This window comes from Chrysemys picta, chromosome 14 (genome assembly GCF_011386835.1).
Source record: "Chrysemys picta bellii isolate R12L10 chromosome 14, ASM1138683v2, whole genome shotgun sequence".
NCBI lineage: Eukaryota > Metazoa > Chordata > Testudines > Emydidae > Chrysemys > Chrysemys picta.
Window position 1 is genome coordinate 24,500,220 of NC_088804.1, and position 23,528 is coordinate 24,523,747.

General features: G+C 43.7%; 1 protein-coding gene across 3 annotated transcripts in view; it reads right to left on the bottom strand.

Annotated features, from left to right (window-relative positions):
* The window catches only part of LOC101947377 (neural-cadherin-like), a 120,168-nt gene that overhangs the window by 51,898 nt on the left and 44,742 nt on the right, over positions 1–23,528 (bottom strand). For all 3 annotated transcript variants that reach the window (XR_010592568.1, XM_008167001.4, XM_065567146.1), the window contains exons 8-14: positions 15,220–15,392; positions 14,034–14,202; positions 12,997–13,167; positions 10,856–11,028; positions 2,919–3,086; positions 1,943–2,192; positions 1,697–1,824 (exon numbers count right to left, since the gene is read on the bottom strand). Coding sequence is in view for 2 of the 3 variants with exons in the window: in XM_008167001.4 (XP_008165223.3) it covers positions 1,697–1,824; positions 1,943–2,192; positions 2,919–3,086; positions 10,856–11,028; positions 12,997–13,167; positions 14,034–14,202; positions 15,220–15,392 (1,232 nt within the window). In the remaining variant the exon portion in view is untranslated. The remainder of the gene's footprint in view (positions 1–1,696; positions 1,825–1,942; positions 2,193–2,918; positions 3,087–10,855; positions 11,029–12,996; positions 13,168–14,033; positions 14,203–15,219; positions 15,393–23,528) is intronic.

The window sequence follows — 23,528 nt, forward strand, 5'->3', positions numbered from 1 at the left end:
ACAAAACTGGGGGACTGGGCAACAAAATAGCAGATGAAATTCAATGTTGATAAATGCAAAATAATGCACATTGGAAAACATAATCATAAAAAAAAAGAACATAAAAACATAAAGGCCATACTAGATCAGACCAAAGGTCCATCTAGCTCAGTATCTGTCTTCCGACAGTGCCCAACGCCAGATGCTTTGGGGGAATAAACAGGGCAATTATCGAGTGATTCATCCCACCTCATCCAGTGCCAGCTTCTGGCAGACAGAGCATGGGGCTGCATCCCTGACCATCTTGGCTAATAGCCATAGATGGACCTATCCTCGATTAACTTAACTAATTCTTTTTTGAACCCACTTATACTTTTAGCCTTCACACCATCCACTGACAAAGAGTTCCACAGGTTGACTGCATTGTGTGAAGAAGTACTTCCTTATGTTTGTTTTAAACCTGGTGCCTATTAATTTCATTGGTTGACCCCTGGTTCAAGACCACAGGGGAAGATCCTTAGTTGCTGTAAATTGTTTTAGCTCCGTTGACTTCAGTGGAGCTGCAATAACTTACACTACAGCTGAGGATCTAGGCTTTTAACACTGTTCCATAGCATGGTCCTAGAATTGACCTATCCTGTCCACATTATCAAAAAACATTCTAGAACAGGGGTGGGATGTACATATCAAATGATGGGGTCTAAATTAGCTGTTACCACTCAAGAAAGAAATCTTATTTCATAGATTCTAGGACTGGAAGGGACCTCGAGAGGTCATCGAGTCCAGTCCCCTGCCCGCATGGCAGGAGTCATTGTGGATAGTTCCCTGAAAACATCCACTCAATGTGCAGCGGCACTCAAAAGAGCAAACAGAATGTTGGGAATCATTAAGAAAGGGATAGATAACAAGACAGAAAATATCATATTGCCTCTATATAAATCCATGGTACACCCACATCTTGAATGCTGCGTACAGATGTAGTCACCCCATCTCAAAAAAGATATATTGGAACTGGAAAAGGTTCAGAAAAGGGCAACAAAAATGATTAGGAGTATGGAATGGCTTCCATATGAGAAGCGATTAATAAGACTGGGACTTTTTAGCTTGGAAAAGAGACAACTAAGGGGGGATATGATAGAGGTCTATAAAATCATGACTGGTGCGGAGAAAGTAAATAAGGAAGTGTTATTTACTCCTTCTCATAACACAAGAACTAAGGGTTAGCAAATGAAATTAATAGGCAGCAGTTTTAAAACAAACAAAGGAAGTATTTTTTAACATAATGCACAGTCAACCTGTGGAATTCCTTGCCAGAGGAAGTTGTGAAGGCCAAGACTATAACAGGATTCAAAAAAGAACTAGAGAAGTTCATGGAGGATAGGTCGATCAATGGCTATTAGCCAGGAGGGCAGGGATGGTGTCCCTAGCCTCTGTTTGCCAGAAGCTGGGAATGGGCGATAGGGGATGAATCACTTGATGATTACCTGTCCTGTTCATTCCTTCTGGGGCACCTGGCATCTGAAGACGGGATACTGGGCTAGATGCAGCTTTAGTCTAACCCAGTATGGCTGTTCTTATGTAGAAATCGAGGGGGCCCAAAATTATTAGGGACTTTTGAAAATCTTTGCCACTGACAGCTTTCTTAATCCCTAATAGGAAGACAAATACTGTTCTGAGAGTTGTGGTATAATCTAGGACTCTTCAACTCTTTGCTTACCTCACCATTCTGACCCAGGTCTAGGTCAGTTGCAGAGACTTGAAGAACAAATGTCCCAATATCAGCTCCCTCTGTTACTGAGGCTTCATATATTGACGAAGTAAAGAAAGGGACATTGTCATTGACATCTAAAATATTCAAAAAGAAGAGCTCATTATTTATAATTAAATGTATGTGAGAATCATAAAACTTTTAATAAGTCTCTTGGCTAATGTACTACAGTGTTATTGTTACCATGTTACGCACCTGTTATATTGACATGGACAGTAGTGAACGCTGCCAGAGGCACTGCAGCAACATTCTGGGCCCGAACCTTCAGCACAAAGCTCTTTGTTATTTCATAATCTAATGGCTCAGCTACTAGGATTGAAGCAGAACCATCCTCTCTGTTTGGAGTCAGATAGAAACGAATTGGCATGTTGGTCTCTGGAACAAGTCCATCTTCTAGATTATAGGTCACACGAGGGTCACCCATGGGAGAAGTTGCTTTAATTGTCTGTGCAGTTGAAAATGTTCAAATAATCAGTTTTGCAGGGACAGAATCTTTTTTAATAGAAGTTATTTATGTGCAGCCCCCTCCCCAAATTCTTCAAAACTCTGTAAAAATCTAATCTTGTTCAATGTATCTCTGTATTATCAGGCAGGTCAGTTTCAATCAAAGATTATCACTCACCACAGATTAGGATATATATAAAAAAATCAGGGGAGGGGTGGTGGGTAATAGGCGCCTGTATAAGACAAAGCCCAATAAAATCGGGACATCTGGTCTCTTTTTATATATAACATATTTTACAAATTATTTGACCAAGTTGTGTTAGTTTCTGGTTCTGTGCAACCAAACAGAATGAGGCCGTCAATATAAGAATATACATTGTCGGCCCTATAATCCTATTAGATAAAAATAAAAAAAAAATAAAAAAGCAATTAAGAAAGTCATGATGAGACAGAATCCCATATATAAAAAAAACATTTAAATAGGAGTTTTTATTTACTAATACTAAGCTAAGTTCTGTTCTCACATCTGTCCAAATCTACTGAAGTCAAGTGGAGGTTGCATAGATATAAATGAGAGCAAGGACTGGCCCATTATTTTAAATATTCTCAGAAATTAAAGTGACAGCAGATCAGTAGATGTTTCACTCTTTAGGATTATAAAAACTATTAACAATTTTTAACCAAAGATGCATTTCCTGGTATTGCACAATCTATAAAAACAACTTACCACAATGTGTGTATCTCGTGTGGTATTCTCTGGAATGACAACTTCATAACTGTCTCTTTCCCACTGTGGGGGCTGATTTTTTGCACTAGTAATTGTTACAGCCAGCTCAACCTTACTGCTCCTGTTTCCTCCATCTGTGGCAATAATCTCTTGAGTTGTAAATGACCTCTGAGTGAAAAAAATACATTATTTCATTACTGGGTTTTCTGATCACGGTTTGAATTTGTTAATTATTTCCCCTTCAAAAAAAGACAGTTAGCTTTTCCGTAACTGGTGTTCTTCGAGATGTGTTGCTCATGTCTAGTTCAAAATAGGTGCGCGTGCTTGCCATGTGCACTGGTGTCGGAAGATTTTCCCCTAGCAGTACCTGTAGGGGAGCGCCCCTAGCAACGCCTAGAGTGGCGCCTCCATGGCGCGGTATAAGGGGTGCTGCGCACTCCCCCGACCCTCAGTTCCTGCTTGCCGGACAACTCGGAAGGAGGGCGGGATATGGAATAGACATGAGCAACACATCTCGAAGAACACCAGTTACGGAAAAGGTAACTGTCTTTTCTTCGAGTGATTGCTCATGTGTATTCCACAATAGGTGATTCCAAGCTATATCTGTTGGAGGTGAGTAGGAGTTCACAAATTCTCGGGACGGAGCACAGCCCTGCCGAACCTGGCGTCCCTGTTTTGGGAGACAATGGCATAGTGCAAGGTGAACGTGTGAACTGAAGACCATGTGGCAGCCCTGCAGATGTTCTGAATGGGGACATGGGCTAAAAAGGCAGAAGACGAGGCTTGCACCCTAGTCAAGTATGCCCTTAAAATTGGTGGCAGAGGGATTCCCGCCAGGTCATAACAGGTACCGATGCACGAGGTGATCCAGTTGGAGAGCCTCTGGGTGGAGATCAGCTGACCCCTCATGCGTTCGGCTGAGGAGATGAACAGCTGCGAAGACTTCCTGAACGGCTTAGTTCGTTCCAGGTAAAAGGCCAGATCCCGTCTCACATCCAGCGTGTGGAGGTGGCATTCCTCACTGGACGCATGGGGCTTGAGGCAGAGGACCGACAAGAAAATGTCCTGACCCATGTGGTAGGCAGAGACCACCTTCGGGAGGAACGAAGGATGTGGGTGGAGCTGGACCTTATCCTTATTGAACACCGTGTAGAGGGGCTCGGAGGTCAGGACCCTGACCATCTAGCTGACGTGATCGCCACCAGGAAGGCTACCTTCCATGAGAGGTGCAACCAGGAGCACGTAGCTAGTGACTCAAATGGGGGACCCATCAGCTGGGTCAGCACCAATTTCAGGTTCCACTGCGGGACTGGGGGCCTAATGTATGGGAAGAGACGATCCAACCCCTTAAGGAATCGGCCAGTCATGTCATGGCATGGCATTGGAGAATACCATGTGCCCCTGCACCAGCGGGTGGAAGGCCGACATGGCCACCAAGTGCACCTTGACGGACAAGGACGCGAGACCCTGGGCTCTAAGGTGAAGGAGGTAATCCAAAATGAGCTGGATCGGGGCAGCCACGGGGGAAAAGCCCCACTCAGCCGCCCATTGGGAAAACCAAGACCACTTTGCCAAGTAGGCTTGGCGCATGGAGGGTCGCCTGCTTTCCAAGAGGATGCGCTGAACCCCTTCCGAACACATCCTTTCCTCCCGGCCTAACCATTGAGCAGCCACACCATGAGTTGGAGTGCCGCTAAGTTGGGGTGGAGGAGGCGGCCCTGATCCTGGGAGAGCAGGTCGGGTGGGATGGTAATGGTCATGGCGGAGTGACCTCCAGGCTCATGAGGGTCCCATACCAATGCTGCCTAGGCCACGCTGGGGCAATCAGAAGGACCCATATCCTGTCCGTCTTTATCTTTTCCAGGACTTTGCCGATCAGCAGGAACGGGGGGGGGGAAGGCATAGAGCAACTGGCCTGACAGGACAGGAGGAAGGCATCAGAGATAGCGCCCCGTCCCAGCACCCTCCTGGAGCACAACTGGGGACATTGACGGTTCTGCCGGGTCACGAACAGGTCCACCTGGGGAGTTCCCCACTCTTGGAAAAGTCTGTGCATCACCTCTGGGAGAAGAGACCACTCGTGCTGAGAGGAGAAGTCCCTGGACCGCCCTGAGCTCCTTGACGATTATGTGGAGGGCCAGGTCCTGTGCAGACCACAGACCTTGGGTCTGAACGTCTCCCACATGGGCTCCCCACCCCAGGTCCGATGCGTCGGACACCAGTTCCATTGACAGGGGCCTGCCTCTGAACAGGACCCCGCGGAGCATGTTCCCCAGGGAGAACCACCATTGTAGGGAAGCCATTGCCGGCTCAGGCACAGTGAGGACCTTGTCCATCCTGTCTCTGGCCTGGGAGAACACTGAGGCCAACCAGAGTTGGAGGGGCCTCATCCTGAGTCTGGCGTGGTGAACCACATATGTGCAGATCGACATGTGACCCAAGGTCTGGAGACACGCTCTGGCTGTTGTCACTGGAAACCTTGTGACTGTGTCGATGAGCCCTTTCAGGGTCTCGAACCTGTCCTGTGGGAGGGAGGCTCTGGCCGATGTGGCATCCAGGACTGCCCCGATAAACTCTATCCATTGGACCGGGACTAATGTGGACTTGGTGTCATTTACCAACAGGCCCAGGATGGTGCACGTGGACAGAAGGAGCGCCACATGATCCCACACCTGCGACCAGGAGCTGCCCTTGACCAGCCAGTTGTCCAGATAGGGGAAGATCTGGACCCCACGGTGCCTGAGGTAGGACATACACTTTGTAAATTCCCTGGGGGCAGTGGACAGGCCAAACGGGAGGACCATAAATTGGTAGTGTTCCTGTCCAACCGTGAAACGGAGAAAGCGCCTGTGCCCCTCGAATATATGGATGTGGAAGTACGCGTCCTGCAGATCGAGAGTGGCGTACCAGTCCCCGGGATCCAGGGAGGGAATGATGGAGTCCAGGGAGACCATGCGAAACTTGAGCTTCACCATGTGCTGGTTCAGGCCTCGCAGATCCAGGATGGGCCTGAGCCCCCCTTTGGCTTTCAGGATAAGGAAATAGCGGGAGTAATACCCTTGCGTTTGAACTCCACTGACACCACTTCCACACTCCTAGGCCAAGGAGCTGCCCCACCTCCTGCTTGAGCAGAGCCTTGTGAGAGGGGGTCCCCCAGGAGGGACGGGGGCAGAGGGTGGTTGGGCAGGGTAGCGGTAAACTGGAAGGTATAGCCCCGGGAGATGGTGCTGAGGACCCATCGGTCCGAGGTCAGCCACGACCACTCCGGGAGAAAAGCACACAACCGGTTGGAGAAGGGAAGCTTTATTGTGGGTGGATCCCTGATGTGAACTGGTAGCTCGCCCCCGGGCCTCCCGTCAAAACTGCCATTTCCCTGCCTGTTTGCCTTTGGAGGACCCAGGCTGGGGGGCAGACCGAGACTGCCTCTGCGGGTGTTTTGTATAGTCCCACAATTTTTTATAAGGGGGCTGGTATTTAGAGTGGGTGGCCTGGGTGGAAGCCTATTGTGGCTTAAACTTAGGTCTAGCCGGAGCCGGAACATAGAGGCCAAGAGTCTTAAGCGTAGTGCGGGAGTCTTTCAGGCCATGCAGTTTTATGTCCATCTGTTCTGCAAACAGAGCTTTGCCGTCAAACGGGAGGTCCTGCAGGGTTGCCCTGGCAGTCACTGTACCCTCCTCCACTAGAGCTTTGAACTCCTTCCTAACCCGCTCCTGGAGGGAGTCCTCGAACTTGGGCAGAGAGCACCACAGATTGAACTCATACCAGCCCAGGAGAGCCTGATGGTTCGCCACCCGTAACTGGAAGCTTGAGGATGAATACATTTTTCTCCCAAATGAATCCAACCTCCTTGAGTCTTTATTTTTCGGAGTAGGGGCTGGTTGGCCCCGCCACTCCCTGTGGTTGACCGACTCGACCACCAGAGAGTTAAGGGGAGGGTGGGTATATAGGTATTCATGTCCCTTGGCGGGCACAAAATACCTGCATTCTGCGCTCTTATAGATGAGGGGCAATGAGGCTGGGGTTTGCCACAAGACATTTGAAATTTTTGCCACCCCTTCATGGAGTGGCAAGGTCACCCTGCCTGGTACCGAGGCGGACATGATATTAAAAAGGGAATCCAAGGGCTCCTCCACCTCCTATGCCTGAAGGTTGAGGTTTGCTGCCACCCTTTTCAATAGTTCCTGCTGGGCTTTAGAGTCCTCCTGCAGGACTGAGGGAGGAGAGGCCGTAATCACCTCATCAGGGGAGGGCGCGGAGGCAGGCATGATACTTTGCGTATCCACCAGCACCGGAGGATCCACCACTGGTCACTCTCTAGGCACGGCGCCGAAGATGCACGTCCCACCAACTCCTTCCTCGGAGGCCGGGAGAGGGAGGCAGACAACCATTCTGAGGCTCCGGCCACCGAGCGAGCAGGCTGTTCGGCCTGGCTGGCCTGACCCATCGATGGACGACTACAAAGGGAGGCCGGGCTGACATACGACCTGCCACTGTCCCCGGACCGGTAGGAGCGGCAGCACCGGGAGCCGTGCCGACCACGAGACCATAATCCCGACGTGGAGGAACGGTACCACTGGTAGCAGCCGCACGGCGATCAGCTCTGGTGGGTGGATCTGCAATGGCGAGGCTCCAGCGATCGATGCCTGGGGCTGCGGGAGCTGTATCATGGTGGGGTCCTGGAGCAAGACGACGAATGTGAACGGAGTCGACGTTCATGTTGCAACTGGCTACAATAGCCCCTCGGGGACGAGGACCTTCAGTGGCGTCTACTTTGGTCCCATTGGTGTCTGCTCCTCGATGCAGAGTGGTGCCTGGAGTCCCTGTCAGTCGGAACCCAGCCAGACAACCTGGTGGGGGTTGACGGTGACCTGCATGGACTATGCACGGGATGGTTGCTGAGTGGCGAATGGCATAGGGAACATTCCCTCAACCGTGACTGGTACCAAGTCAGGAGCGACTGAGGAGATCTCAGCGACGGCTTGTCTCTGGACCGCGGGGCCAACATTGACAGTACTCCCGGTACCGGCATGGACTTAACGTCCTGGGCCGCTTGCAGGGCCTCTGGCATGGAGGGCATCCGGACATCTGGGGAAGCCTGCTCCAAATGGGCCGGGCTACGCAGCTGGACCTGAGTTGGAGGCCTAGAGGCCAATGGGGATCGAGGACTGCCCATCATGGGTCTAGCCTCTCCCCCAGTCTTGCTTCAGTGCCGCGGTGGAGAAGGCCTCTTCTTAGCCTTCTTGGCATGCCCCGCGGATGGGGAGCGGTGCCGACTGGTAGATCGCGCTGGGGGGTCACCGCGCACCAACACCGCGATACCCGGTGCCAACTCGGAGCAGCACGCCGGAGTCAGGGTCAACACCGACTCCATCAGGATGGCCTAGAGCCTAATGTCTCTCTCTCTCGGTCCGAGGCTTGAACGACTTGCAAATATTGCAGCGATCGCTGAGATGGGTTTCACCCCAACAGCGTAAACAGTCCGCATACGGATCATTCACTGGCACTGGTCACCTACAAGTGTCACACGACTTAAAACCTGGGGTGTGGGGCATGCCCGGGTGCACTAAACTAAACTACTAACTACAGGTACTGCTACACTGAACGAACAAGAGTTCTGGGTACGAGCTGCAGCAAAGGTGGAGCAGAGCACTTCCAAAGAACCTTCACTGGTGGCAAGAAGGAACTGAGGGTGGGGGGAGAGCACAGCGCCCCTTATACCACACCATGGAGGCATCATTCTAGGGGTTGCTAGGGGCGCTCCCCTACGGGTACTGCTAGGGGGAAAACTTCCAACACCGGTGCACGTGGCGAACACGCACACCTATTGTGGAATACACATGAGCAATCACTTGAAGAAGAATGTAAACCTTAGAAAGCTTAGTATGACAGCCTAAGACTCATTAAACAATGCACTTTTTAAAAAAATTGTTTCTTTGCAGAAAGCAACATACAAGTACACAGTATGCACACAGTACCCGTATAGTTAATGCACTGTAGCATGTGTGTACATGCACAAAACCATACATACTGAGTATATACTTTTACACACACGTTTGTGTGTATGTGAACATTTGCGAAGCTATTATCCACATCTTTTTCCATCTGCAACCCACCAGACATCAGACTGAGGCATAATGCACCAGTGTGGCTCCCCATTTCTTTCATCTTCCACTGATGCACAGTAAGAGTCCTCTTTTGACATAAGCATAGAGTTATTGCTGTTGTGGTTATCAGAACCCATTCATTCAAGAGAAAGGCCATATGCTCAGCTGTTGTAAATCAATGTAGCTATGCTGATTTACATCCTGTGAGAATCTGGTCCTCTGGAGTCTTCATCAAACCACTACTTTCCCCCTCCTTTGAGTACTGCTGTGACTATAAACTATACACCTGAACTACTTCACCTGGAAAGTAAAAATTCATTTCTAGCCCTTAAAACTATCTTAGTTACTTTCAAAAACTACTAAAGATGTCAGACTATTATAATAATTTACATTAAAAAAAAAACTAATTTGCGGCAGGAGTCCTACTGATAGTTACTACTGAGTAGGACATAATTGTCATCTTGCTATGCATATTAGCATAGAACTATGTGAAATGAACAGACAGTCAAAACATCTAAGGACAAACTATGGCTTCTCTAGCACAGGTATGCTTTGCAGAACAGGAGCCCTTCCCCATCCCAGCTCACCAATTTGGGGGACAGCCCTAATTTGGCTGCAGACACTGGGGAGTGCAAGGAAGTCCATTAGCCCAGCTGGAAGCAATAATGGCTCCAGAAGGGGCATCTCTAAGTGAGGTGCTGTTAGAACCAAGACACAGAACTCCACATATGCCACCAGATCAGCAATGCCACTCAGGTGCTGCACCGTCTCCCCACTGCCCAGAGCATTACCGCCTCAGAGAGGGATAATTTGGCCTACAGAGTGCATACTAAATAAAGATACTACTGTTAGTACAGTCATTGGGTAGTATTATATCTTGACAGTACCCTGGTAAGAAATTAGAGTCAAAGGGCAGCAATGATTTAATTAATCTAATAATCCCCTACTGTACATTAGAAAAAACTCAACCATGTAATTCCAAGTTGTGCTGTACAATTTGATACATTCAAAATACAATTAATTTGTTTTCCCAAAAGAAGATTAAACATTATCAAGAAAAGGTTCTCCTTTAATGTTCATTTCACAGTGGTGTAAATTCAGCTCCCACTAAGACACGGGACCCAGGTGCAAGAAGGTGGGAAAGTTCTGCTGCTTCCCCCACCTAATTGCTTGGCATGTTTTATAAGCATGTGTCCTAAAAAATCTCTGGTGTTCCTGTGAGGCACACCTAGCCTATGCAGCTCTGCTATTGAGACCTGTGGGGCACTCAGAAACAATAAGAAAATAAAAATAAATGAAATGTACCTGCATCCAAATTCTGTGTGCCAGTCTCACAACCATTACATTTAAAAGAAATAGCCAACATTTTCAAACGTAGGCATCTAAAGCTAGGCATCTAAACCCTCTTTTCTTTTCTTTTTTTACTTTGACAGGAGTTAGGGCATTTTATTTAGGTGCTTAAACATGGGTAAAGTACCAAATTTTAGGCATCCAGGTTTGAAAATTGTGTCCACTGTGCTTTCATCTTCCAGATGAAATATCCATGAGAGACAACTGAGTATGTACTGCAGAGTGTATAAGGCACATTACAGTAGGGGGTTCACAACAGCAACAAACGAACTTCAGACCCCTTACATGCGTGAGCAAAGAAGAGGAAAGGCACAGGCACCTCTCCTACAAATTTGTAGCTCCGTATAGAAGGCAGGTACAATTTTATCGTTCCTGTTCTCTAAATTGGGAGGGTCAGGGTGGAGGTGAGGACATGGCCTTGACCCTGTCCATTCCCACCAGTCTGCAGAGCTAGCCAGGCTCAGAGGGAAGTGTGCACTGTACCTGAGGTATGGGTTGGTTGACATACACCCAACCTGTACTAGGATTCACTTGGAAATATGCTGGTTCTTCATTTGCTATGGAGAACGTTATGGCAGCATTTGAACCATAATCATCATCATGGGCTGCAACACGAAGAAAACTAGTCCCAACTTTTGTGTCTTCTCTCAGGAAATCTGGCAGAAGGAAAGTAGATTTGAAACTAACCCTTAACTCACTGGAGCAATATGAGCAATTCTTTAAGAAACATTAATACTTAAGGAAAAACAAATGAGAATTACAGTTTATCCACTTTGTAGCTATACCATAGGAATCAAATTGGGTGTTCTGAAGAGCTGCTATCGATTGTGGGGAAATCAAATTATCAAAATTGATAATGGGGAGAAACAACAATTAAGTACATGGAATTGTTAACTAATTGTTTCTCATGCGACTACTTATGAGAACACCAAATCAAATGAATTATTGATGATTGCTATTCATGAGACTAGACTTAGGGGAACAATTAGTAAACTATTTAATTGTTGTTTCGCCCAGTTATCAACTTTGATAATTTGGTTTGTTTTCTTTAATAATTTTAAAAATACATGGCACCGAGAACTCCCTTCCTTCCCCACAAAAGGAAGAGCTGGGGATCACATTTTAACTTGTGCTACCAAATATGGCGGGAACATTATTCTTCTGAGATACTCAGTCAAATTTCTTTAAAACCTTCCTAAGCTTTTTTTTTTTTTTTATTGTGATTGAATACATACTATGTATGAATGAATTATACTGTACATATATTTAAATGGTATTGTAATTTACTGTATGAAACCAGAAAAAAAACATTATGGACTAAATTTTCAAAGTGACCGCCTAAATTTGCAAATAAAAACTGCATTTGAATTGTCAAACAGGCAGAAAGACAATTAACTCAAAAGGTTGTGAAACCCTGTGAGCACAAGAGGATCGGCCAAACTAAAAATCCATGAAAATCCAGAGTTGATTCTGAAACCTGTTGTGTCTTTATTTTCCAGCATAAAAAGGAAAGTGCCACATAATTCCCATTAATCTTAATGAGAGTTTATATATTAATTAATTAGTTGGCGAGAAAAGACCCCAATAATATAGTACTGTGGGTAAAATCAAGCATTGTTTGAAAAACCTGCAACACTCAGCAAAGTGGTGGATCAGAGATAGTTTCACACATACCTCCAAATGTCTTTGCTTTGTGAGTTTAATTCAGTATTTAATATCTAATAATTACAAAATGCTTAAATCTGATAGTCTGAAGCATTATCTTATAATTACGGCTTTAGATGATTTTTAAAATATGCATGATTTATTCAATAGACCACAACATTATGATCTATTGATTCAATAGACTAAAACATAAGCAATATTTGGAGATCTTCTCCACAGGTGCACAGAATCTCCTTTAGTGCACTGACAATTACGCATGCATAATTGCATAGATTTTTGACTTTATATTTTGTAAATTTTCATGCCAATCTGTAGTATGTATCTTATGCTAAAATGGATATGAATTTTTTTTTAAGTTATTGAAAATGCTCCTGCACATATATGGTAGCCAGTTTTCAATCAAACTGACAATATCTTTAATCACTAATTAGCTGCAAAATGTCTTTTTCCCAACAAACTGTTAATTTTTTTTAATAAATTTAGACCCATGAACAAAATGAACAACAAAAATTAAAAATCCTAAGGAAACTTAAATGGACGAAACTCAAATGGTAAAAATGAAGCATGCTACCAAAACATGTTAGCTGGAAAACAACATGAAGTAATAGTAAGGTCTAACCTTGCAAACACTTATGCACATTATTAACTTTACAGACCTGAGTAGTCTATAGACGCTTGGACTACACAGCTGAATAGAGTTACTGATACATGTATGCGTTTGCAGGATTTTGCCACATAACAATACTCAAGAAGGACTCTGGGTCAAGATTGTGTCTGATACCACCATGTGCACTGTATAATGTTAAATGCACCGGTCTGACTGTAGTGGCACAGTAATTTTGCCAATAATACATAAGAGTAGGTGTGGGGGAGGGGCAGGGAAACCAAAACAAAAATCTTAGACATCAGGTAAGCTCACACTCAGGGTACTGAAACGCTATCCAATGACTCTCAATTACATTCATAGCGGGTGTTTTCAAATCTAGGATCATTGTCATTTTGGTCCAGGATGACAACATTTATCTGACAGATTCCAATGAGAGGTTCTGCAGCCTGGTCTGTCGCAGTCACAGTAATAGGATATTCCCTTTGGTTTTCTCGATCAAATCTCTGAAGAGTTGTCAAGACTCCTGAAAACAGATTAAAGAGTTTTAATACTATGTATTTTACTAAAGACTTTTTTTTTCTTTGAAGCCATTTGGAACTTTTTTTTTCTTTTTGACTGTCAAGTGATAGAGAAGAACATTTTGAGCTACAATGTAATGGGCTAAAAATTCATCAGTGAATTGGTAAATTGCATGTTGAATTACAGACTCCAATCCTGCAAAGTCTTAAGAACTTCAGTAGCACTACTCATTTACCTAAGTTTGCACACCTAAATCTTTGCGAGATCGGGGCCCTAATTTAGAAAATGGATGTAAGCACCAAGACAATTCTGAATGGGAGGAATTGTGCAAAAGGAATCCAATTTTTAAGTGTTTGCAGAATCTGGCACATTTTGTATGTTTTGCACCCCTGGAATCCCAACCTGGATTTACATGCTGGAAAATTTGCTAAGTATGTTTTCTGCTACAAAATACTGAAAATTGGTGGAGGGGTTATTTCTAGAATGTCTGTTCTTTGAAGGAGACTTTTGAAACCACCCTTCATATTTTATAAATGGATTATTCAGATAATGCACATTTTTAAAAAAATTAAATCTATTTACGAATTAAAAATAAACAAACATATCACACTGAAGAAGTACTTCTATACTTCGAAGAAAACAATTTCTAGTTAAGTTCAGAAGAGTTATCGAAGTAAAAGCAGAGGAAGATTTGTTTACACTATATTTATATTTTATTTTATTTCAATATAACAAATGGCTTGAGTCTCATGTTACTCAAACCAGTGTCATACTGGTGTAACTACACTGACTTCAACAGAGTTACTCTTCATTTACACTAGTGTAAATCAAATCAGACTGTAGGCCAAAAGGTTCTGAGATTTGTTTTACCTGTAGCAGGATGAATACTAAACGATGGTAAGGCACCATCTCGATGCATTATGCCATATTTCACTCTACCATTGGCTCCTTCATCAGCATCAGTTGCCTCAACCTGCAGTACAAATGTTCCTGCAGGCTGGTTCTCCAACACAGAAGCATGTTCCCGATAATATTGACACTAGGGAAAATACTCAAACATTTTACATGCCATTTTACTTAAATTAACATAAATAAACTATTCAGACATTCTGAGATATGCACATTTATTGTTCCTGAATATATCTTGAAAAATCCATAACTTCACTTCTTACTTTGTTATTTTTAAGCTATATGGAGATGCTTAGTGGCCCTATTTCTTGCAAGCAAGCAAAATATTTAGACAAAGTTGCTGCTGTCGCATATGCTTCTAATTTTAAGTGTCTTTTTCTCTGATAATTAATGCCTTATATAGAATCTGCACCCTGCTGCAATTGTAATGCAATGCAGTGTCAATTTAAAAAAAAAAAAAAAAAGCTTTCAATACAAGATTACTTTGCCAAAAATAGGTGAAGACTAACTGCACCTGATCCTTAATGACCACAGGAAAAATAGCTGACAATGCAAAATATGCAATGATGTCCACCCATATAGCTGAGCGCAGGACCAAGCTCATAATGTTTTAGCAAAGAAAACTTTAAAGTTAATCAGCATTCCTGAAAAAGCAATGTCAATTTATACTGCAGTCTCTTATATGAACAAAACATCTACATTAAATTCTTTAATATTCAGTATTTAATAGAGATGTTAAAGGATGTAACAATAGATATAACACATGAATTAATACTGAAATAAAATAAATACATAAATACTCAATTAAAAATACATTTTAAGATAAAATCTTTTCAATCTCTGTCCTTCAACATAAATCTAGACTCAAATTCCCAATCAATTAAGGAAGAAGTCTACATACTTTATAGAAGCATATTTGATTATTATAGCAAGTCTACTGTACATAAGATATTACCTATCTGAGCTGAAGATAAGGCTTGTGGCATATAAACAACTATTCATTTTACATACAGGACAATTTTTGTTTAATAAAAGTTTAGGAGTTGTGCCTGCAACTCTTCACATACAACATACTGAACCCACTAAACCCTTATTCACTAAACCCTTATCATCTGAAGTTATAACACATATGACCTAATGTATTTACCTTCTGAAATATAGGTTTGTTATTGTTGACATCATCAATTCCCACGATAACCAGTGCTGTACTAGTGAGAGAGTGAGGCCCACCAGAAGCATTATCATCAGTAGCTGTGACATTAAGTATGTACTCTGTCCCCTGAAGCTTAGGAAGTGGGCTCGAGCGAAGTCGAATTAATCCTGGAAGATCAGTGACAATAGATTTTGTTTGTCTTTCTTGTTTTTCACCAATTTGAGAATTATTATTCCCCCACCACTAGCGCCTGATTTACACACAAAGTGTCACAGATTTAACTAAAGGTGTGATTTTAAACCAATTTAGTTAAACAGGTGCAACTACATGTACACACATTCTTAATCTAATTTAATATCATCCATGCGAGGGGCTTGATCCAAACCCTTTGACATCAACAGAAAGACTCTCATTGACTTAAATGGATTTGGACCATCCGGGGTGGAAGTGGGGGTGAGGTTATACCAATTTACCTAAATCAGTTTCTAAATTGTAATTTTAAACTTTAAACTGTAATTGCGAGTCTCCTAACTCTGGGTAGAGGAATAGTGAAGATTTTTTTCCCTAGAGTGAAATTATTTCTGCCAGTGAAACCCAGAAGTCTAAGCCAGCTTCCATATTCAAATCCCCCAATTAATAATAGAATAACCTACTGCTGAGTCTAAGGCGGCTGCAAATACCTACAGGCTAGGTCTGTCTGTTTTGCAACCAGGTAACAGTAGTGTACCATAGGGCAAATCCTAAAGCCACTTCCAGCCCAGGTAGCTAGGCCAGGCACTGGGTAGATATGCAGTAGGAAGAGGAATCCTGACCCCAAAAGGCCACAGAGCATCTGTGGAGCCACTCCATGGAGGCTGGTTCAGCAGAATGTCTGGAATAGCGTCTGTGGGCCCTTATACACCCCTCACAAACAAGGCAGGGAGAACCAGAGGAGCTGCCCCCCATATTCTGACACACAGATACCCTATTATACAGTGAGATTGCTGGGGTTGCACTGCAGCTGCGGAGGCTGGGGCAGGATTTGTCCATATGGGGACAATGCAACTTATTACTATACATGTAATAGAATGTATGCTAATTTCTATACCATAGCACTGCTTATTTTCATATGGATTTATTTCAGTGAATGTAGTTATTGTGTATTTACTGCATTCTCACGTTAAATAACACCAAAATGGCCGGCTCCTCCCTATATCCCCACAGTGGCATCACCTGTCAGGCAAGGCACAAAGGGACTGCCAGAGTAAGAGATATGAAGGATCCATTATATAAGCACATCAGACTGCAGCAATCTGAGAAAGTACAGTGAGCAGCTGCCCCTCTTTTGCACCAACATCCATCAGTCATGTCTATTATTTATCTGGCATAACAGAAATTGTCACAGGATCAGTGTCACTCACTTTGCTTGCAAATGTCTTGTCTTTACTTCAGCAGTTATTTTTGACACACAGCTCAGCGTCACCTTGGCACTTCCGTGACAATAGGCTATGACTATTTCTTTGACATTATCTCTTAATTAAATCGCTGTAGGCTAATGCATAAATCTTTTTGATTTCATCAAACTAACCAAAACCAAAATATATTACAGAAGAAAGCTGTCGCACCTAGATTAACTTCCAGAGACAACAGAAAACTAATCTGGAAGCATTCACTACATAAATGTACCTACTGGGCCTGAGGTGCTAAGGGACACATTTTTGAAGGTATTTAGGCACGTAAAGATGCAGATAGTCACTGGGATTTTCAGAAACACATGGGTGCCTATCTCAGACTGAAATCAATGGGAGTTAAGTGCTTTTGAAAATCGCACTAGATGCCTCTGCATCTTCAGGCACCTAAATACCTTTAAATTCTGTCCCTAAGAGCCTGCAATTCTCATCTGAAGTTGGGATGGGTTCAATCCCCAGATTTGCAGCAGTTTCCTGCAGCATGTTACATGGCATATCTTTCTGGAACATTTCTATTAAGTTTGAAATATGTTCAGAACTGTAACATTAATATTGCAAAAACACTATTTGCATTGAAATTAAACTTTCATGCTAAGTGAAACCCTATGACAGTGAAATGAACAGAAGGATGGATCTATGACAGCTCACTTCCCTGTGCTCAGCTGCCAGAGCTCACAGTTTGCAAAGACTCAGGGTCACATTCTGACAGCAGTTAAATCAAGTTAAATTAGGACTGTCAAGAGATTAAAACAATTAATTGCAATTAATTGCACGATTTAAAAAATTAATCGCGTGATTAATCGCACTGTTAATGAATAACAGAATACCATTTATTTAAATATTTTGGATGTTTTCTACATTTTCAAATATATTGATTTCAGTTACCACACAGAATACAAAGTGTACAGTGCTCACTTTATATTATTATTTTTGATTACAAATATTTGCATAGTAAAAAATGAAAGAAACAGTATTTTTCAATTCACCTAATGTAAATAATGTAGTGCAATCTCTTTATCATGGAAGTTGAACTTACAAATGTAGAATTATGTACAAAAACTAAGTGCACTCAAAAATAAAACAATGTAAAACTTTAGAGCCTACAAGTCCACTCAGTTCCATAGGCGCAGTCTCTGTGGGTGCTCCTGGGCTGGAGCACACATGAGGAAAAATTAGTGGGTGCTTAGCAGCCAAGCTCCCCTCACCCCCCGGCCCACCTCCCCTGAACATGCTGCGTCCCCGCCCCTCTGCCTACTTCCCAGTGTTTCCCGCCCGGCTGCTGGCAAAGAGCTGTTTGGCAGTGTTAGCATGCTCCAGGAGGGAAGGTGAGGAGCGGGAACGTGGCGGGCTCAGGGGAGGAGGCGGGGAAGAGGCAGGGCCAGGGCGGGGATTTGGGGAAGGAGTGAATATGGGCAGGGAGGGTGGAGTTGGGACGGGGACTTTGGGGAAGGGGTTGGAATGGGGGCGGGGCAGGGGTGGTGGGTCTAGCACCCACGGGAAAGAGTTAAAGTCGGCCTATGCTTAGTCCTACTTCTTGTTCAGCCAATTGCTCAGACAAACAAGTTTGTTTACATATGCAGGAGATAATGCTGCCCGCTTCTTGTTTACAATGTCATCTGAAAGTGAGAACAGGTGTTTGCATGGCACTGTTGTAGTAGCTGGCGTTGCAAGATATTTACGTGCCAGATGCGCTAAAGATTCATATGTCTATTCATGCTTCAACCACCATTCCAGAGGACATGCATCCATGCCAATGACGGGTTTATGCACATTGATTGCTAAAGGCAATTTTGGTTACTTGACAGACTCACTAATTCAGGACAGGATAGTCTGTGGCACTTGGAATCACCACCTGCAGAGCATCTGCTCTGGGAAGGTGATCTCATATTAGACAGATGCTTAGACATGGGGCATGCAGCAGAAGCTTCAAGATAAAGAATGAAAGTCCTAGGAGACACTACAACCCCATCAGTACATGCAGGGAGACAACAGCAAAGGAGAGCAAGTGGCCAACGTACCACACTCATAGCAAGAAGCATTTGTTGTGGAAGACAGCACGAGCAGGTAAACAGGGAGAAGTGCCATGTACTAGGAGAGCATTGCAAGAAATGGGGCGAGTTGAACCATTTTAGCAAGGCATGCAAGAGCACAGGAAATCTCAGAAGGATTCAGTCAGATTTGTACAAGAGGGGAATGGCATACCAGACAGTGGTGATGACACCATGACTCTCTTCTTGAGTCAGAGCATATTAGGTTCAGGAAAGCAACAAGGGACAATAGCAACTTTCGTGCATGCATCAGTGGTAAAAAGGAAATGCCATGTGCAATTTCAGCTGGATAGCGGGGTCTCCTACAGTGTGATTCCTCAGGGTGAACTGGACTCAAACACACCCTTTACAAAGAGCAAATACAATCTAATAGTGCACAATAAGAGCGTAATTCAGCCTGTAGGAAAATGTGACTTCATATTAACTAACCCAAAATATAATAGATGGTACCCACTGATGTTTGTGGTGATGGCATGCAAGCACATACAAGGGAATACAGCCATATAAGCCATGGATCTGATCAAGGTGCAGTATCAGAATTGTATAGCTGCAGTGCAAGAAGCAAATGGAGTCTCATGGACAACAGAGACAATTTCAGAAGCATATGGGGATGTTTTCAAAGGTGACAAGTGCCTCAAAGGATAGCTGCAACTGGAAGTAGGCCCCAGAGCGGAATATGTGCTTACCACAAAGGAAAATTCCAGTGGCACTACGTAATCCAGTACAAAAGGAGCTCAAAAATCGGCAGAGCAGGGGTATATCAGCTTCTGTAGAGGCCAATATAGCCTGGGTAAGCAGCATAGTGGTGATAAAGAAGCCAAGAGGCAAATTATACATCACCATAGACCCAAAGCCACTGAACCAGGCAAGTAAAGATGCCACTATCCACTGCCAACAATTGATGACATCTTGATAGAACTCTCCAAAGCCAGAATCTTTACGAACTGTGATCTTTGTAGTACTGGCACATAAGCCTGGATAAACAGTTCAGAATGCTGACAATCTTTGCAACCCCACTTGGTATGTACAGATGGCTGAGCATGCCGATGCACATCAGCTTAGCACCAGAGATGTTCCAGAGAAATTTCACCTAAGTGCTGGACGCATTGCCTGGGATGAAAATAACTGGAGAACATATCTTCACTGTAGGCAAAGGGAGCAATGATACAGAAACTGAAAGAGGACCATGATAGAAAACTACAAGTTTTTCTTCAGTGATACCAAGACAAGAACATAAGACTCAACCCAGAAAAAAATGTGACTGTTGTCCCTGCCTCATTATGTAAGGATGTCATACAAAAAATACACACCTCACACCTAGGCATTGACATACACTGGACATCTGCTCACAGCAGAGGGACTAAAAGCAGAATCCAACAAGATCCAGTTGATGTGAAATGGGTATGGCACCTTATTGGAATGACAAATTTTCTGTCCAAGTTCTATCCATACATGGCTGCAGCAGAAGAACCCATATCTCAGCTCATAATGCAGGATGTTGACTAAGGCTCAGAGGTACCCAATAGTAAACATTTGACATGCTGAAACAAATGATAACAGATTCCCCTGTCCTGAAGTACTACCAGCCAGAAGAAACATTGATACTGCAGTGTAATACCTCTGAGAAAGGACTAGGTATAGTTTTTTTGCAGGAGCAGCCAGTTGCTTATGCCGACAGAGCCCTGTCAGAGACTGAACAGGGGTATGTCCAATTAGAAAAAGAACTTCTGGCTATTGTATTTGGAGTAGAGCAATTCCATTAGTACATCTATGACAACTCAATAATAGTGCAATCAGACCACACTCCCCTAGAGACAATTATAGCAAAGCCCCTTCTTAGTGCTCTAGAGAGATTGCAGCACATGTTGATTCAACTTCAGTACTACCAGAGATCAGATACTGTTCAGAATGACTACTGGTGTTAGTGAACACCCTGAGCAGGGCATATATCCACAGCATCAGTGAGTTGGGAGAGGGGAATTAGAACACTAAATCCATTAACATGCTGCACTATCTCCCCAGTTTCAACAGCAAAGCTGATGGAAATCAAAGAGGCTACAGAAAAGGACATCCAACCACAGGCAGTCAAGACAGCGATACTAACAGGGAGGCCAGAAGTCAAAAGCCAAGTAAGTACCAGTCGGAACAGAAACACATTTTCAGATTAAAGATGAAACATAATTCCATCCTGCACATTCATCTCAAGGGCAGAGGGCTGTTGTCCCTGCCTCATTATGTAAGGATGTCATACAAAAAATACACACCTCACACCTGGGCATTGACAGCTGCCTTAAGCAGGCCCAAGAGTGTGTTTACTGGCCGGGAACATATACACAACTATACTTCTTGATAGTAGGGCGTGACACCTGCTAGTCATATGAGAGCTGTCCACCCATTCACGGGAAAAGGGGGGAGCAGACTTATTCACCTTCAATGAAAAGCGATATTTGATTACTGTGTACTATTATTCAAACTTTTGGGAGGTCAATGCCCTTCCAGATACAAAAAGTAAGGCAGTAATTGGCAAACTGAAGGCCCACTTTGTGAGATATGGCATTCTGGACACTGTATCCCCTGACAACACACCCCAATTTGCCTCAGAAAAATTCGATTGCAAGCAAATGGAAGTTGAAGCACCAGACCTCCTCCCCAGCCAAGTGGAATCAGCTGTGAAAACAGCTAAGAGACTGTTACACAGGACTGTGCCTTGTGATTCAGATCCTCAGCATTCTGGTACACAGGAATACCCCAACACAGGGGTGCCAAAACAGTCCAGCACAGGCACTGATGGGGAGAAGGACAAAACTCTGCTACCAATGAAAGGAGACCTGTTGCAGCCTAAAGTTTAGAGAGAATGCTGAGAGGAGATGGCGAACAATCAGAAAAAGCAGGCACTAGAGTACAACAGGTCAGCTAAGAACCTACCAGCCCTGGAGACAGGCACTCCTGTGGGTATCCAGCCATTAGAGAGAGACACCAGAAGGAATGGGCTAAAGGATCTGCAAGGGTGAAGTGGGATTCACATCATTTGAAGTGACTTCAGAAGAGAGACAAGTGACAGACTCAAGGAGCTCAAGCTACTTAGCTTAATAAAGAGAAGATTAAGGGGTGACTTGATAATAGTCTATAAATACCTACACAGAGAACAAATATTTAATAATGAGCTCTTCAATCTAGCAGAGAAAGATAAAAACACAATCCAGTGACCAGAAGTTGAAGCTAGATAAATTCAGACTGAAAATAAGGCATACATTTTTAACAGTGAGAGTAATTACCCACTGGAACAATTTACCACAGGTTGTTGTGGATTTTTCACCACTGACAATTTTTAAATCAAGGTTGGATGTTTTTCTAAAAGAAGTAGGAATTATTTTGAGGGAGTTCTATGGCCTGTGTTGTATGATCACAATGTTCCCTTCTGGCCTTGGAATCTATATATTCAAAGGAACAGGAAGCACTTATGAGCCAGCAGCCCAGAGAGAGCCTACAGAGATTCAGCAATCATCACAGAACAGAAAGACAGAAAACCGTTGGAGGCACAGCCCACCAGAAAGGAGAAGACTGCAAAGACAGATAGTTTGCTAGACTTGGAGACAGGTGACAGGGAGACAGAGATAGGTGACTCCCAGTATGGTCACATGTTGAGGACACCAAACTATCTGAAAGACTATGAAACCATCTGAGTCTGTGGTAAAGAGAAGACTTCAATTCAGGTATGTGTTAGCAACCTCTGTCTGAAAGAACATGGGTGTGGCTCTGGGCACCTGCTATGTTTTTAATGTTTATATTAAAATGTTTATAACAAAGGGAAGATGTATCATGATCAGTGGAAATGGAGTCAAAGGACCCATGTTTCCTGGAGTGACTTTTATCAAGGAAACAGCAGGACAACAGGGAATGTGAAGAGTTGGGCTAGAAGCAATGCAGCCACATAGACAGTGCAGTGCACAGGGTTTAGTCAAGTTCTACTAGTTCAATTTAACCTGCATTCAGCTTCGTTCTTTGCTAATAAAACACGTAAGACTTATGCTGGCTCTCTTCACAGAGGTGAATTTCACCTAAGGGAGCACAAGAACTACCACACTATGCCTGGTCCCCCATTGGATGCAAAAGTGACAGGAAGACTCCTTGTGCCCTTTTCTTCTCTGGGCACAAACAAGCTCTAAGTGAACGGACAGTGTCAGTACAAGGAGAATTTAAGGCTATGTTAACATTGTAAGTACTGAATATGGTACTATTCTGTTCAATAAAATGCTGTCCGCAATAATGCAAAACCACAGACCCTGCAGTCCTTATTCAGTCCTTAATTTGGCCCATTCCAACAAGTCAATGAGATTTTTGCCTACTTCAGGACTACAGGATGAGATCTTAACATGCATAGTATGCATCTATTCCGGCATATGCTAAATCAGGCAGTATAGTGCAATATCTTTGCACATCACAGTATATACGTGTTATGCTTTCTGACATCATTTTGTCTTTTTAATAAGAATGTTACCGACCAAGAAACAGCCACTTGTATATTCAATTTCAGATTGAAACAGTGCACATGGCTCAAAGCTCTTTGTGGCAATTCAAATTCCACACCAATTTTTGGAATATAATTTTTAGCAACCTAAGTAATTCATTTCCTAGATGGTATGTTTTCCACTTCCTTGGCTGAATGCTTTGGTAACTATGGAACTGGGATGCAGCATATGTTTGTTGATTGGGTAACTATTCTCTCTCTGTTGACTGATTCAATCAGACAATGCAGTGAACAAATAGCCAGGGATGTTATAAAGTTGTTAGGAAAAAGATATACATT